The following is a 15,709-nucleotide window of genomic DNA, read 5'->3' as shown; positions in this document are numbered from 1 at the left end:
ACTCATCACAGCGGAACCGTCTGGGTAGCTTTGCAAGCACTGAAATCGTTCCTAGAGATTCTGATTAATTGCTTAGGAGTGCAGACTGGGTGCGGGGGTTCTGAGCGTTAAGCGCTACACTGTGAGGAAACAGGTGTTTGGTAAACTAGCTGTTTGAGAGGACACTTCACCAAATCATAGGTCGCCCACGAAGAAGTGTAGCGGCACCAAGTAAGGGAGATTAATCTCCCATTTTCCATTCTTTCCTCCGCATTTCCCTGGAATAGCAGCTCTTCAAAGTGTCATCCTTGGGCAAAGGCATCGGCTTTACCTGGAAATGTGTTCCAAATGCAAATTCTGCTACCGTAGATACACTGGGTCCTGTATTGGAAGTTGGGCCCAGCAGTGTATTAACAAGCTCTCCAAGTAATTCTAGAGTGTGGTTATGTTTGTGAGTAAACTAATAAAGGATGGGGACACGGTTGTTTTGAAAGGGGGCCAAATATCACCTGGACTACAACAAAGGTGCCAGAGCGAGGCTGCTGTCACTACACCAGGACGCGGTCCTCTGCCTCAGCCTCCCGAGTGCGGGATTACAAGTGTGCGCCACCGCGCGCAGCAGCCCTTCTCATGTTAAAACAGGATCTTGTCAAATGTCCCGGGCTGGCCTTGAACCTGTGATCAAGATCTCCCAAGTACTGGAATTACAGGTGAGTACCACTGTCCAGTTCCTGAATGGCTTTTTCAAAAGGGAGGGAGGGGGGCACAGGGCTTATTACTTGATAAAAAAAAAAAGTACTGAAACTTGGCACTACCATTCACCGTGGTTTGGTTTGGTTTGGTTTGGTTTGTACTAGGGATTGAACCCAGAGCATCCGCCTCCAAGCTATATTCCCAGCCTGATTTTATTTCTGATTTGGAAACAGGCTCTCACTAGGTTGCTGAGAACCTCACTAAGTTGTCAAGACTGACTTTGAACCTGTGTTTCTCCTGTCTCAGCCTCCAAGTGCTGGGATTACAGGCCTGCGCCTGTAGTGTTTTATGGTTATGTGGCATCCCTTCGCCTTGCTGGGTCTGTTTCCCACCTGTAAATTGGGCATGTTTATCATTTATCTTACAGGATTTAGTAGAATAAAAATGAGGCCTTAGCTGGGCTGGGCTGGGCTGGGCTGGGCTGGGCATAGTAGTGAACGCCTGTAATCCCAAGACTTGGGAGGCTGAGACAGGATTGCAGGTTTGAGGCCAACCTCGGTAACTAAGATCCTGTTTCAAAATTCAGAAAAATAAAAATAGGTCTGGGGATGTTGCTCAGAGGCAGGATACCCCTTGGTTCAATCCCCAGTACCACATACACAAAAATAACAAGGTAGATGTGACTCAGCAATCCTCGAATCATAAATGTTCGTCTGTACTAAAGTCACAGCCCATGGTCAGCAGCCGCATCACGTGGGGTCTGGATAAGTAGGAGTCTCAGTCACTGCCCCACTGAGTCATAATCTGAGTAGTAAGATCTGGTGGTGCATGCTTGTAATTGGTACTTGGGAGGCTGAGGCAGCAGGTTCACAGGTTTGAGGATAGCCTCAGCAAGTAGTGAGACTTACCAACCTAGTGACCCCCATTTTCAAATAAAATATTTATTTTTCCTTAGTACCAAAAAAAAAAAAAAAATCCCAACAGGGATTACATGCCTGTAATCCAGAATTTGGGAGGGTCACCCGTTCAAGGACAGCCTCCACAATGTAGTGATAGGTTCAGCAACCTCAGGAGATCCTGTTTCAAAACAATAAATACAAGAGGGCTGGGGGTGCACCTCGGGTAGAAAGCCTTAGTTTCAATCCCCAGCAATACACACACACATGCACACATATCTTCCCAGGTGATTAATATAAAAAAGTCCAAGCAGGGCGTGGTGGTGCACACTTGTAATCCAAGCATTCAGGAGGCTGAGACCAGAGGATCGCGGTTTGCAGACAGCCTCTGCTACTTAGGCCCTTTGCAACTCAGACCCTGTTTCCAAAGAAAGAAAGAAAGAAAAATAGGCTGGGGGTGTAGCTCGGAGGTAAAATGCACCTGGTTTCCATCCCCAGTACCAAAAAAATTAAAAATTAAATCGCACCTACTCCAAAGCCTTCCTACCCCACAAGCAATGATAAACATTCTCTCAACTTCTGACATAAAACAAAACCTCAGCCCCCTGCAAGTAGCGTGGCCGTAGTCCCGGCAACTCAGAAGTCTGAGCCCAGGCCCAAGGTCAGCTCCAAATAAAAATAAAATTGGGATCCCTGTGACCCCTTCCCTAGCCTAGAATTAGAGCCATGGTCATGAAAACAGCCTATGCATGCAAGGATTTGGATACACAGCGGAGGTTAGAATCAACCGTCCATTTATTTCAGTACAAGAAACGCAGCGACCCAGGGCCCTTAGGGCACCTCCAGCTACAACTTCCACCCCCAAACCTCCTAGGTCCCGCCCCCCGTGGGCTGAAGCCCGGCCCCGCGGGTCTTGGCGCGGCAGGACCACGTGGTTGTTGCCAATAACAACGCAGCACGGCTCGCACCTGCTGGGTAAAGCCGGAGAGCCGCGGTCGGCTACACCAATAGGACCACGAGGAAGAGTCTAAGCGACAGCCAAAACAGCCAATCACTGGTCGGCGTTGTAAGGCGGGACTCTGAGTACGGAAGCTGTCCCGGGACACGAGGAAAGGAAAGAGGGAAAGACCCGGTGGAGGGACAAAGTAGGCGGGTGAGAGCCTGGAGAGTTCAGTGGTCGGAAGCCTGGCGGGAAGAGGGGGTTCCGGGCTAGAAAGGGTGCGGGATCCCGCAGGAGACGGCGCCGAGGTTCTGATCGGGGTGGAGGGAGGGGACACATTTAAAGGGGCCGAGCCCAGGGTAAGGTAGACACTTAAAGGGGCAGATGCCCCCGAGGAATTGAGACATTTAAAGGTGTAGTGCCCCGAATAGAGCGTACTCCTGAGCGGACGGGCTCGGCCTATAGAAGACTTGTAAAGTGGTGGGTTCCCGAGAGAGAGGTGATTCTGAGAAGACTAGAGGCCGACTTGGGAGGCATTTATCGGAGCATGTGGGGAGGGAGGTTGAGAACACGTTTATTATATTAAAGAGGCAGTAATGAAGGAGGCGCGTGTCGGCCTGGTTAGAGAGGACGCCGGTATTGTTATAAAGAACATGCACTCCTCTGTTCCATTGTACTTTCTGGCTCCTCCCAGGTTCCCTCGACCCGGACCCTGTTCCCAGGCTATGGCCCCCGGTGCCCTGTAAAGCTGGCAGCCCCCTTGGGCTTGCGGTCCCTACTTGGGGGCCTGGGTGGCTCCTGGAGGGCCTTGCGGAGGGGCAGAGAAGGCAGGACCATGGCATCTAGGGCCTCTGAACTTCCCCAGGGGCGCAGCGTGACGGCGGGCATCATCATTGTTGGAGATGAGATCCTCAAGGTGTGTCGGGGCAGAGGAGGGGGGCGCCGCGGTCTCCTGCTTTTAAGGGCTCCCTTCACGTGCTGTCGAGGGAGGGGGGCCCCTTACCTGCTGCAGTAGGGGCCTGGAGTGAACCCAGACATTCGGGAGAAAATTGACCCTCCTCCTTTTAGTGATTCTGTGGGAAAACTGGTAGCAAAGTCTGCTTTGCCAGGCAGTATGGTAGCGGCAGAGGGGTACACCACGAGACAGGGGCTCAGCGAGTAGAGGAGGTGCAGGTGCATGTGTTGTATATTTAAGTTATATCCAAGTCAGTTGCACTACCCCGCCCCTATAATCCCAGTACTTGGGACAGGAAGGATGGCAGGTTTGAGGCTAGCCTCGACAGTTTTTATTTATTTATTTATTTATTTATTTATTTATTTATTTATTTATTTATTTTGCGGGTCTGGGGATGGAACTCTTTATTTTGAAACCGGGTCTCACTGAGTTGCAGAGGGCCTCACTAAGTTAGCTGAGGCTGTCCGCGAACCGGGATCCTCCGGTCTCAGCCTCCCAAATGCTGGGATTTACAAGCGTGCGCCACCACGCCCGGCTAGAGCAATTTAGGGAGGCCCTCAGCAACTTAGTGAGGCCCTGTTCAAAAGAGACAGGAGGCCGGGCGAGGTGGCGCAGGCTTGTAATCCCAGGGCTTGGGAGGCGGAGACAGGAGGATCACAGGTTCGAAGCCAGCCTCTCTGGTTTAAGAGACACTGTTTCCAAATAAAAACATAAAATAGGTCTGGGAGTGTAGCCCGGAGGTAGAAGGGTTTCCAAGAACCCCAGTACCACCGAGAGAGACAGACAGACAGGAGGATCGCACAGGTTCGAAGCCAGCCTCAGCTACTTAGTGAGGCTCTCAGCAACTTAGTGAGACCCTGTTTCCAAATAAAGTATAAAATAGGTCTGGGAGCGTAGCCTGGAGGTAGATAAGCCCCTGGGTTCCACCCTCATTACCACCAAAAAAAAAAAAAAAAAAAATAATAATAATAATAATAATAATAATAATATAAATAGGGCTTCCCGTGTAGCTTGGAGGTAGAATGCTCACAATACCCCTGGGTTCAATCCCCAATACGAAAAAAAAAAAAAAATGTTGTATTTAATCTGTTTTGAAATAATCCAAGGCCACTCAGTAGAGTGGATAATTAGCTAGAAGGACATTAGTAGAAGGGAGGAATCCATTCTGAATGGTCAGGAGTGTTACTAGAGAAGCCGGCCGTGGCGGCGCGCGCTTGTCATCCCAGCATTCGGGAGGCTGAGACAGGAGGATCATGGTTTTTGGCCAGCCTCAGCTACTTAGTGAGGCTCTTTGCAACTCTGTGAGACCCGGTTTCAAAATAAAGAATAAAAAATTGGGCTGAGGGTGCAGTTGGAGGTAGAAAGACCCTGAGTTCTATCCTTAGTGTGTGTGTGGGGGGTATTACTAATTACTAGAGGACGTGGCAGGTATCAGATTTATTTTTTGTTTGTTTGTTTGTTTTAGCACTGGGGATTGAACCCAGAGATGTTCTACCCTTCCAGCCCTATTTTATATTCTATTATGAGACGAGGTCTCTCTCTAAGTTGTTGAGACAGTCCTCAAACCTTCAATCCACCTGTCTTAGCCTCCCAAGTGCTAGGATTTCATGCATCGGGGTTTGATATATATATATATATATATATATATATATATATATATATATATATATATATTTTTTTTTTTTTTTTTTTTTTTTTTTTTTCGGTACTGAGGATGGAATTCAGGGGCATTCTACCTCTGAGCTACACCCCCAGCCCGATTTTTTATTCTTTATTTTGAAACCTGGTCTCACTGAGTTGCAAAGGGCCTCACTTAAGTAGCTGAGGCTGTCCGTGAATCACGATCCTCCGGTCTCGGCCTCCTGAATGCTGGGATCATAATAAGCGTGCTCCACCACGCCCGGCTGTAATAATATTACCGATTCCTGTGTTTTAGCACTTTCCAGAGCCTGGCAGCCTGGCATTACACTTTTTACATCACAAATCTCATTTTACTCAGCCTCACAACATGTCCGGGAAGTTGGCGCTTTTATTATAGATTTCAATTAAAGGATTGCAAGGTTGAGGCCAGCCTGGGTGACTTAGCAAGGCCCCATCAAAATAAAAAGGGCTGCGTGCGGAGCTGAGTGAGGGAACGCCCCTCCGGGATTCAGTGCCCAGTACTGGGGGGGTGAATTAATAGGTTACAAAACTGAGGCTCAGAGATTGAGAAACTTGCCCAAGGTTACATAGCTAGGAAGCAGTAGAGACGGGGTTCCCAGCACGAGTCTCCCTTACTCCAGAATACACATTCTTTTCTTTTTTTTCTCTTTCTTTTTTTTTTTTTTTTTTTTTTTTCCCCAGTACTGGGAATGGAACCCAGGGGCATTCTACCTTCGAGCGATACCCCCTGCCCTATTTTTTTTTAATGTGTGTGTGTGTGTTTTGCTGGGAATAGAACCCAGGGGCATTCTACTTCTGAGCTCCACTCTCAGCCTGATTCTTTGTTTGTTTTTAAGCGGTACTGGGGATGGAACACACGGGCATTCTACCTCTGAGCTACACCCCCAGCCCTATTTATTATTCTTTATTTTGAAACAGGGTCTTACTGAGTTGCAAAGGGCCTCACTAAGTAGCTGAGGCTGGCCGCAAACCCAGATCCTCCTGTCTCAGCCTCCCAAGTGCTGGGATTACAAGCGTGCGCCACCACACCTGGCTTTCATTTTATTTATTTTGAAACAGGGTCTCATTAAGTTGCAGAGGGCCTCACTATGTAGCTGAGGCTGTCCACGAACCTCAATCCTCTTCTCAGCCTCCCAAATGCTGGGATTACAAGCGTGAGCCACCACACCCGGCTCCCAGCCCAATTTTTTTTGTTGTTTATTATGAAACCATGTCACAGTGAGTTGCAGAGGGCCTCACTAAGTATCTGAGGCTGGCCGCGAACCACGATCGTCCTGTCTCAGCCTCCCAAATGCTGGGATTCCAAGCTGCGCCACCACGCCCAGCATCCAGAACATAAATTCTTAACCACAGAACTTTTCATAGAGACACAGAGATGAGGCTGGCAAAGAAGATAGGGTACACACCACAGACTGGCAGCCTCAAATACTGGCAAAGGAATGTGAACTTTATTCTGCATACAGTTGGAAACAACAAATGTGATGTAATCACAGTGACTCCTTAGGATGCCAACCCAGAAGTCTCCCAGGGAAAGGCACTGTGGCTGGAGCTGGAAGCCTAGCCAGCAGGCCTTTCCTATTGTCCAGGTGAAAGGTGCTCGGGTCCTGCTTGGTTGCAAGGGGACAGAAAGGAGAGCAGATAAAGAGAGAGTTCAGAAGTAGAGTTGAAGCCGGGCATGGTGGCGCACCCTTGTAATCCCCACGCTTGGGAGGCGGAGACAGGAGGATCGTGTAGGTTCGAAGCCAGCCGTGCTGGCTTAAGAGACCCTGTTTCCAAAAATAAAAAATAGGTCTGGGAGTGTGGCCTGGAGGTAGAAGGGCTTTCAGGAACCCCAGTACCACCAAAAAAAAAAAAGTAGAGTTGAAGCCACACCTGTAATCTGGGTAGGTGGGAGGCTGAAACTAGAGGACTACAGGTTCAAGGCTGGCCTCAGGAATTTAGCAAGACTCTCAGAAAAATAAAAAGATCTAGGGATAGTCAGGCGTGGTGGCGCACGCTGGTAATCTCAAGGCAGGAGGATCACAGTTCATGGACAGCCTCAGCTACTTAGGCCCTCTGCAAGTAGTGAGACCCTGTTTCAAAATAAAGAATAAAAAATAGGGCTGGGATGTGGCTCAGAGGTAGAATGACCCTGGGTTCCATCCCCAGTACCACAAAAAAAGTAAAAAATAAAGAAAGAATAAAAGGTCTGGGGATGTAGCTCTGAGGTAGTGTCCCTGAGTTCAATCCCCAGTACCACAAAGAAACAGACAGAATAAAGAACCTGCTTGGAAGTCTGGACCTGGTGGCGCACGCTTGTAATCCCAGTACTTGGGAGGCTGAGATGGGAGGATCGTGGTTCGTGGCCAGCCTCAGCTACTTAGTGAGGCCTTCTGCGACTTAGTGAGATCCTGTCTCAAAATAAAGGATAAAAAGCCAAGCTTGGTGGCGCACGCTTGTAATCCCAGCGCTTGGGAGGCTGAGACAGGACGATTGCACAGATTCGAAGCCAGCCTCAGCTACTGAGTGAGGTTCTCAGCAACTTTGAGACCCTGTCTCCAAATAAAGTATAAAATAGTTCTTGGAGTATAGCCCGGAGGTAGAAAAGCCCCTGGGTACCACCCCTAGTACCACAATAAATAAATAAATAAATAAATAAATAAATAAATAAATAATAAAAAGTAAGGCTGGGTTGTAGCTCAGAGATAGAATGCTCCTGGGTTCCACCCCCAGTACTGGGGGGGAAAAAAAGGATTTTCCCTCTCAGTCCAGGTTCCTCCACCCCATCAGCAGATAAATGCAGCTAGCTGTCCCCCTCTGCCCTCCATCGTGACGTCACTGACGCCCTCCCCCTCACCCCCAGGGACACACTCAGGACACCAACACCTACTTCCTGTGCCGCACGCTGCGCTCTCTGGGGGTCCAGGTGTGCCGAGTGTCCGTGGTGCCCGATGAGGTGGCTGTCATTGCCGCCGAGGTGGCCGCCTTCTCCCGCCGCTTCACGCACGTCCTCACTGCCGGGGGCATCGGCCCCACGCACGACGATGTCACCTTCGAGGCAGTGGCCCAGGCCTTCGGGGAGGAGCTCAAGCCTCACCCGGAGCTGGAAGAGGCCGTCAAGTCCCTCGGCCACGGGAAGGGCTGGGAGAAGCTGTCGCTGGTGCCCTCCTCGGCCCGCCTGCATTACGGGCTGGATCCTCGCACCGGAGGCCCCTTCAGGTTCCCGCTGGTCTCCGTCCGAAACGTGTACCTCTTCCCGGGCATCCCAGAGCTGCTGAGGCGAGTGCTCGAGGGGCTGAAGGGACTGTTCCAGAACACAGCCGTCCAGTTCCACTCAAAGGAGCTCTACGTGGCCGCTGGGGAGGCCTCCATCGCCCCCATCCTGGCTGAAGCCCAGGCCCACTTTGGGCGGAAGCTGGGCCTGGGCTCCTACCCTGACTGGGGCAGCAACTACTATCAGGTGAAGCTGACTCTGGACTCGGAGGAGGAAGAAGTCCTGGAGCACTGCCTGGCCTACCTAACTGCCCACCTGCCGCCGGGGTCGCTGGTGCCCTACGAGCCCAACGCTGTGGAGCGGGCCGGCGAGGCTGTCTACAGACTGGCCGAGTCAGGTAGGGGCTCCTCAGAGGCAGGGCCAGACCGCGGGTGCCCCCGTAGGTCTAGAAGCTCAGGCCTAAGCCGGGTGTGGTGTCCGCCCCTGTAATCCCAGTACCTGGGAGGCTGAGACGGGAGGATCGCAGGTTCAGGGACAGCCTCGACAAACTAGCAAGATGCTGTTTGAGAACAAAAACATAAAAAGGTCTGAGCCGGCCGTGGTGGCGCACGCTTGTCATCCCAGCATTTGGGAGGCTGAGACAGGAGAATTGCGGTTCGCGGACAGCCTCAGCTACTCAGTGAGGCCTTCTGCAACTCAGTGAGACCCTGTTTCAAAATAAAGGATAAAAAATAGGGCTGGGGGTATAGCTGGAGGTAGGTCCAGTAACACACACACACACACACACACACACACACACACACACAAAGGTAGAGTTCTGGCAGTTGAAGGTGCAGGAGATGTGGGGAATGGAGAGAGCCTTGATGGGGGTTAGAGGCAGCTTCTGGGGCCCAGTGATAAGGAGGATTTGGTTGGGCTGGGAGATAGGCAAAGGCAAACAGGAGGACAGAAGGCCCGAGAGGAGCAGCTTGGGGTTTAGGGCCTGGCAGGAAGCCAGGGCGCCACACGCACCCCTCAGCCCCTGACCCAGGAGCAAGACCCTGAGACCAAGGCAAAGACGGGTGTCACTGAATGTAGGGAGATAAAGGGATGTAGACAGGGGCAGCCTGGCCCGTGGCACAGCCACCCGCATCTCTCTGATGCCCTCTTCCCTGCCTGCTCAGCAGGGTCTTCTCTGGGGCAAAAGGTAGCAGGAGCCCTTCAGACCATCGAGACTGCCCTGGACCGGTACCAGCTCACTCAGCTCTGCCTGGGCTTCAACGGGGGCAAGGACTGCACGGTGCTCCTGCACCTCCTCCACGCAGCTGTTCAGAGGTGGGCCTGCCCCGCCCAGAAAGCGGGGGAACGGGGGTGGTGCGCAGGTGGATCTGGGCGGGGGCAGCCATGGTGACCTCTCAGTTACATTCTTCCTTTTTTTTCTTTGGTACTAGGAATGGAACCCAGGGGCATTCTACCTCTAACTACACCCCCAGCCCTATTTTTATCCTTCCTTCCTTCCTTCCTTCCTTCCTTCCTTCCTTCCTTCTTTCTTTCTTTCTTTCTTTTTCTTTCTTTCTTTTTGTGATACTGGGGATAGACCCCAGAGGCTTTCTACCTCCGGGCTATACTCCCAGCCCTATTTTTATATTTTATTTGGAAACAGGGTCTAAGTTGCTGAGGCTGGCTTCGAACCTGCGCGATCCTCCTGTCTCATTTATTCTTTATTTTGAAACAGGGTCTCACTAAGTTGCGGAGGGCCTCACTAAGTAGCTGAGGCTGGCCGCGAACCGCAATCCTCCTGTCTCAGCCTCCCAAATGCTGAGATTATAAGCATGAGCCACCACACCCGGCTACATTTTTTGTTGCCCCCCCCCCTCCTTGGTACTAGAGGCTGAATCCAGGGGCATTCTACCTCTGAGCTACATCCCCAGCTCTATTTTTTTTATTTATTTATTTTTTGAAACGGTCTTTCTAGGTCGCTGAGAATCTCACTAAATTTCTGAGGCTGTCCTCGAACCTATGATCCTCCTGTCTCAGTCTCCTAAGTACTGAGATTACAGGTGTACACCACCATGCCTGTGGTTGAACAGCTGATCCATCCCAGGCCCTGGGGATACATGTGCAGCCACCATTCCTGACCACAGGGAGGGTCAGTCACAGCCCCATCGGGGAGGTGAGATTTCCCAGAAATCTCATACCAGAAATGGATGCTCAGGTTGGAAACTGAGAGGTCATAGTGGGCATTCCTGAGGCGGTGGGACCACGGGATTAAAAAGAACGACAAGCCGGGCGTGGTGGCGCACGCTTGTAATCCCCGCACTTGGGAGGCTAAGACAGGAGGATCGCGTAGATTCGAAGCCAGCCTCAGCTACTTAGTGAGGCTCTCAGCAACTAAGTGAGACCCTGTTTCCAAATAAAAGGTCTGGGAGTATAGCCTGGAGGTAGAAAGCCTCTGGGTTCCACTCCCAGTACCACCAAAAAAAAAAAAAAAAAAAAGAACGACTATACACGCCTGCTATTCCAGCACTTGGGAGGCTGAGATGGGAGGATCGCAGGTTCAAGGACAGCCTTGGCAACTCAACTGGGCAACCTGGTGAGACCCTGTTTCTTTTTTCCTTTTTCTCTTTTTTTTTTTTTTTTTTTTTTTTTTTGTGTGTGTGTGTGTGGCACTGGGGATAGAACCCAGGGCATTCTGCCTCCAAGCTATAACTTCAGCCAAAGTGTTTATTCTTTTTATTTTGAACCAGGGTCTCACTGAGTTGCAAAGGGCCTCACTAAGTAGCTAAGGCTGTTTGTGAACCACAATCCTCCTGTCTTAGCCTCCCAAATACTAGGATTATAAGCGTGCATCACCACGCCCTGCTAGAGGCCCTGTTTCAAAATAAAGTATAAAATAGGTCTGAGAGTATAGTCTGGAGGTAGAAAAGCCCCTAGGTTCCACCCCCAGTACCACCAAATAAATAAATAAATAAATAAATAAATAAATAAATAAAATGTAGCTCAGAGGTAAAATGTCCCTGGGTTCCATCCCCAGTACCACAAACAAAATAAAATAGGGCTGGGCATGTGGCTCAGAGTTGGAATGCCCCTGTGCCTTATCCCCAGTAACACGCACGCGTGCGCGCGCACACACACACACACACACACACACACACACACACACACTTGGATAATGACAGGAGGGGAGAAGGAGGAGGGTATCAGTGGTAGGGGCCAAGGAGAATAGTGAGCTCTCCAGAAAGTCAGATTCCCTGTCCCTGCTGGCAAGCCTATGGATTCTTCCCCTTCCCCAGGAAATGTCCTGATGCTCCCAAACCCCTCCAGATCCTGTATATCCGCAGCATCTCCCCTTTCCCTGAGCTGGAGCAGTTTCTACAGGACACCATCAAGAGGTACCAGGGGCCGGGCGTTTGGGGCTCTGAGAGGGGCTTGGCAGGGCCCACGCTGACCCCCACCTCTTTTCCTTCCTAAGATATAATCTGCAGGTGCTGGAGGCCGAGGGGGACATGAAGCAGGCCCTCGCCGAGCTGCAGGCACGGCACCCCCAGCTGGAGGCTGTGCTGATGGGCACCCGCCGGACCGACCCCTATTCCTGTAGCCTCGGCCCTTTCAGTCCCACGGACCCCGGCTGGCCCTCCTTCATGCGTATCAACCCTCTGCTGGTAATGGGGGGATCTCCTGCCTCCAGGCCCCTGGTCCCTGTCAGGCATTGACCCTGGCCCCCCGGGAGGAGGCTAGAGCCTGAGGAAAGGAGCCTCAGCTCCAGGGGAGGCAGGGTTTCTTAATCATTCATTCCTTGGAAATATACATATACATTTGGGGGGGGGGTTACTGGGGATGGGCTCAGGGGCATTCTACCATTCTACCTCTGAGCAATACCCCAGCCCTTTTTAGTGTGTGTGTGTGTGTGTGTGTGTGTGTGTGGTACTGGGGATGGAACTCCAGGGCCTTCCACCCCTGGACCTATTTTATATTTTGTTTGTAAACAAGGTCTCACTAAGTTGCTGAGAGCCTCACTAAGTAGCTGAGGCTGGCTTTAAACCAGCGCGATCCTCCTGTCTCAGCCTCCCAAGTGCTGGGGTTACAAGCGTGCGCCACCACACCCAACTCCCAGCCCTAGTTTTTATTCTTTTTTCCTTTTTTTTTTTTTTGCAGTACTAGGGATGGAACCCAGAGACATTCTACCTCTGAGTGACACCCCCAGCCCTAATTTTTAAAATTTTATTTATTTATTTATTTATTTATTGTGTGTGTGTGTGGTACTGAGGGTGGAACCCAGGGCCTTTTCTACCTCCGGGCTATACTCCCAGACCTATTTTATTTAGAAACAGGGTCTCACCAAGTTGCTGAGAACCTCACTAAGTAACTGAGGCTAGCTTTGAACCTGTGCGATCCTCCTGTCTCCGCCTCCCAAGAGCTGGGATTACAAGCATGCACCACCACATCTAAAGAAAATTTCTTTATTTTTGAAACAGGGTCTCACTAAGTTGCAGGGGGCCTCACTAAGTAGCTGAGGCTGTCCATGAACCAAGATCTCCCGTCTCTGCCTCCTGAATTCTGGGATTACAAGCGTGCGCCACCACACCTGGCCTTATTATTTTGAAACAGGGTCTCACTGAGTTGCAGAGGGCCTCACTAAATAGCTGAGGCTGTCCGTGAACCGCGTCCTCCTGTCTCAGCCTCCCCAATGCTGGGATGACAAGCATGCACCACCACGCCCGGCTTGGGAGTATTTATGATGATTCTCTGACTCTGACCTCCCAGGACTGGACCTACAGAAACATCTGGGACTTTCTGCGCCAGCTCTTTGTCCCATACTGTATCCTGTATGACCGAGGGTAAGGTCATTAGGGCAGCCGGACGGTGGGGGAAGATGGTGCCGGGATGGGGAGCCCGACCAAGAGAGCCCGCCCAGCACGCGCTTGTCACCCCTTCCCCCCCAGGTACACGTCGCTGGGGAGTCGGGAGAACACGGTGCAGAACCCCGCCCTGAAGTGCCCGGGTCCTGGAGGACACCCCACCTACCGTCCAGCCTACCAGCTGGAGAACGAGGACGAGGAGCGCAATTCCCGCAAGTGACCTGCCTCTGCGCTGGGGAGGGGCCGCCCCGGGTGTCACCTGTCAATAAACTGAGCCTCTGGCCTATCGAGGATGCTCTGGCTTCTTCCTGCTCTGGAGCCTGGGGACTAGGAGCAAGTGTTCCCTGCCATCTCTCTTGCTCAGGGACCTAGGGGTGCAGGGAGGGTCAGGCTGGAAAGGGGCCCTTGGTGATGCCCGAGCCCACCAGGGGGTGCCAGCTGAGCCGTGCTAACCGTGGGGGAGGGGCCGCTAGACAGGGCAGCGGCTGAGCCCCGAGGTAGGGAAGCCTAGTGGCCAGGCCCTCCCTCCTGCCAACCCCCCCACCCCTCGCCACAGGGGCTGACTCAGCCTGTTTCCCGGGCCCAGAACTTTCCTTTGCTAGACCCTGGGGCCTTTGTCTCTAGTCATGGGGCCCGAGGGGGGTGGGGGAGTGGACAGTTGATAAAAGGCAGAGAAGGCAGCTCCCACACCCTCTCTCAGAACCGCTACCCACATGCAGCCCCGGACGCAGCCCCTAGCCCACGCCCTGCCCTTCTCCCTTGGAGGGGTCCTGCGGGATGCAGGGCTCCGGGTGCCAGTCGTTAAGATGGGCACAGGGTGGGCGCAGGGCCTGCAGCGGACCCTGAAGGAAGTCGCCTACGTCCTCCTGTGTTGCTGGTGCCTCAAGGAGCTGCTGGATTAATGGAGACAGGGAGCCGCCTCCCCCATCCGCCACAGGTGGGCGGGGCGGGGCCGAGGGAGGGGCTCCGGCTTCTGCGGCAGAGCCTCCTCCCTCAGCTCCCCATTCTCTCCCATAGCCCCATGGAGACCCCTGGAATGGGCCCCCAGCCAGTGAAGAGTGACGTGTGGGTCCTCCTGCAGCTGTGCCGCCCATCAGCCCTGGCTGCCCTCTGGACCTCCCTTCCCAGACCCGCCTCGCCGCACCTCTGTGGGCAGGAGCTTCGCCCGCTGGCCAGGACCCCAGTAAGACCACAGCCGGACCTGGCACACCTCCAAGCCTGGCACAGTGGGTGTGCCAGCCCAGATGGGTGCTCTTACCCTGCCTCGTAGTGCCAGCAACGGGATGCCCCCTAAGATCTGTTTGAGAATCACTGAACTATACCTATAATAAATAGACCTTGAGAAGCCGGGCGTGGTGGCGCACACTTGTAATGCCAGCATTTGGGAGGCTGAGACAGAAGGACACGGTTCGAGGACAGCCTCAGCTACTTAGGCCTTTGCAACTCAGTGAGACCCTGTTTCAAAATAAAGAATAAAATATAGGGCTGTGGGTGTAGATTGGATGGAGGTAGAATGTCCCTGGGTTCCATCCTCAGCATTACAACAAAAAAAAAGAAAAAGAAAAAAAGAAAACCCCAAGTTAGACTCCTCCCAACACATGGGTTGGGAGGAACCTGGCCTCTCCCCACCCAGACAGGCATCAGTGAGTTGGCTACTTGGCTTCCAGCCCCACTTTTTTTTTTTTTTTTTTTGTACTGAGGATCGAACCCAGGAGGATTCTACCCCTGAGCTATACCTCCTGAGGCTGCAGGAGGCCTTGGAAGCTGGACAGCCCTCATGGAGATGTGTGCCTTCCACTGGGAATCCTTGGGCACGGCCAAGGGGGAGCAGGAGTCCAGCGGTTCACGCTCACTGGGGCTGTTTGTGTCCTGATCAAGCTGGGCTGTCATGAGCTCTGTGTATGAGCTGGGAGTGCTCGGAGTCACAGGGCCGGCTCCTGTGAACTAGGGGAAGCTCAGCACTCTCCCCGGACTCCTTTCTCAGAGACAGGAGCTGCCTGGCCCGGCCTCCTATTTGGGAAAGGGCTGAGTACTTTTGAGTCCCCATCCTAATACCTATCACAGAAAACCCCAAGCTAAACCTGGGCTTGGTGGGCACGCTTGTAATCCCAGCATTCGGGAGGCTGAGACAGGAGGATCACGGTTCACGGACAGCCTCAGCTACTTAGTGAGGCCCTGTGCAACTCAGTGAGACCCTGTTTCAAAATAAAGGATAAAAAAAACAGGGCTGAAAGTATAGCTTGGAGGTAGAATGACCCTGGGTTCCATTCCCAGTTCTGAAAAAAAAAAAAAAAAAGACAGGAAGCCAGGCGTGGTGAACATCTGTAATCCAGTACTTAGGAGGCCGAGACAGGAGGATCACAGGCTCAGGGACAGCCTCCGCAAAGTAGTGAGAATCTCAGCCATCTAGCAAGACACTATTTCAAAAACAAAAAAAACAGCCAGGTGCAGGTACAGGTTTATAACCCGAGTCCTTGGGAGGCTCAGACAGGAGAATTGCAGGTTTGAGGACAGCCTCAGCAAATAGTGAGACTCACCAGTTATGGTGGCGCA

The 15,709-nt window shown here is 52.2% G+C and overlaps 2 protein-coding genes across 2 annotated transcripts; both read left to right on the top strand.

Annotated features, from left to right (window-relative positions):
• Nucleotides 1-3,343: 3,343 nt before the first annotated feature.
• FLAD1 (flavin adenine dinucleotide synthetase 1) lies at nt 3,344-13,139 on the top strand (the record flags this gene model as incomplete). The annotated part of the gene is made up of 6 exons (XM_080691889.1): nt 3,344-3,424; nt 7,968-8,715; nt 9,485-9,632; nt 11,591-11,689; nt 11,770-11,959; nt 13,062-13,139. The coding sequence occupies 6 exons, from the start codon at nt 3,344-3,346 to the stop codon at nt 13,137-13,139; spliced, it is 1,344 nt and encodes a 447-aa protein (XP_080548015.1).
• Nucleotides 13,140-13,869: 730 nt separating this feature from the next.
• LENEP (lens epithelial protein) lies at nt 13,870-14,265 on the top strand (the record flags this gene model as incomplete). The annotated part of the gene is made up of 2 exons (XM_080691912.1): nt 13,870-14,093; nt 14,174-14,265. The coding sequence occupies one exon, from the start codon at nt 13,870-13,872 to the stop codon at nt 14,056-14,058; it is 189 nt and encodes a 62-aa protein (XP_080548038.1). The 3' UTR covers nt 14,059-14,093; nt 14,174-14,265.
• Between the last annotated feature and the right edge of the window lie 1,444 nt (nt 14,266-15,709).

This window comes from Muscardinus avellanarius (genome assembly GCF_963383645.1).
Source record: "Muscardinus avellanarius genome assembly, chromosome: 3".
In the NCBI taxonomy this organism is placed as follows: domain Eukaryota; kingdom Metazoa; phylum Chordata; class Mammalia; order Rodentia; family Gliridae; genus Muscardinus; species Muscardinus avellanarius.
Note: the sequence above shows the minus strand (reverse complement) of the source record. Positions and strands in the feature narration are given on the sequence as shown.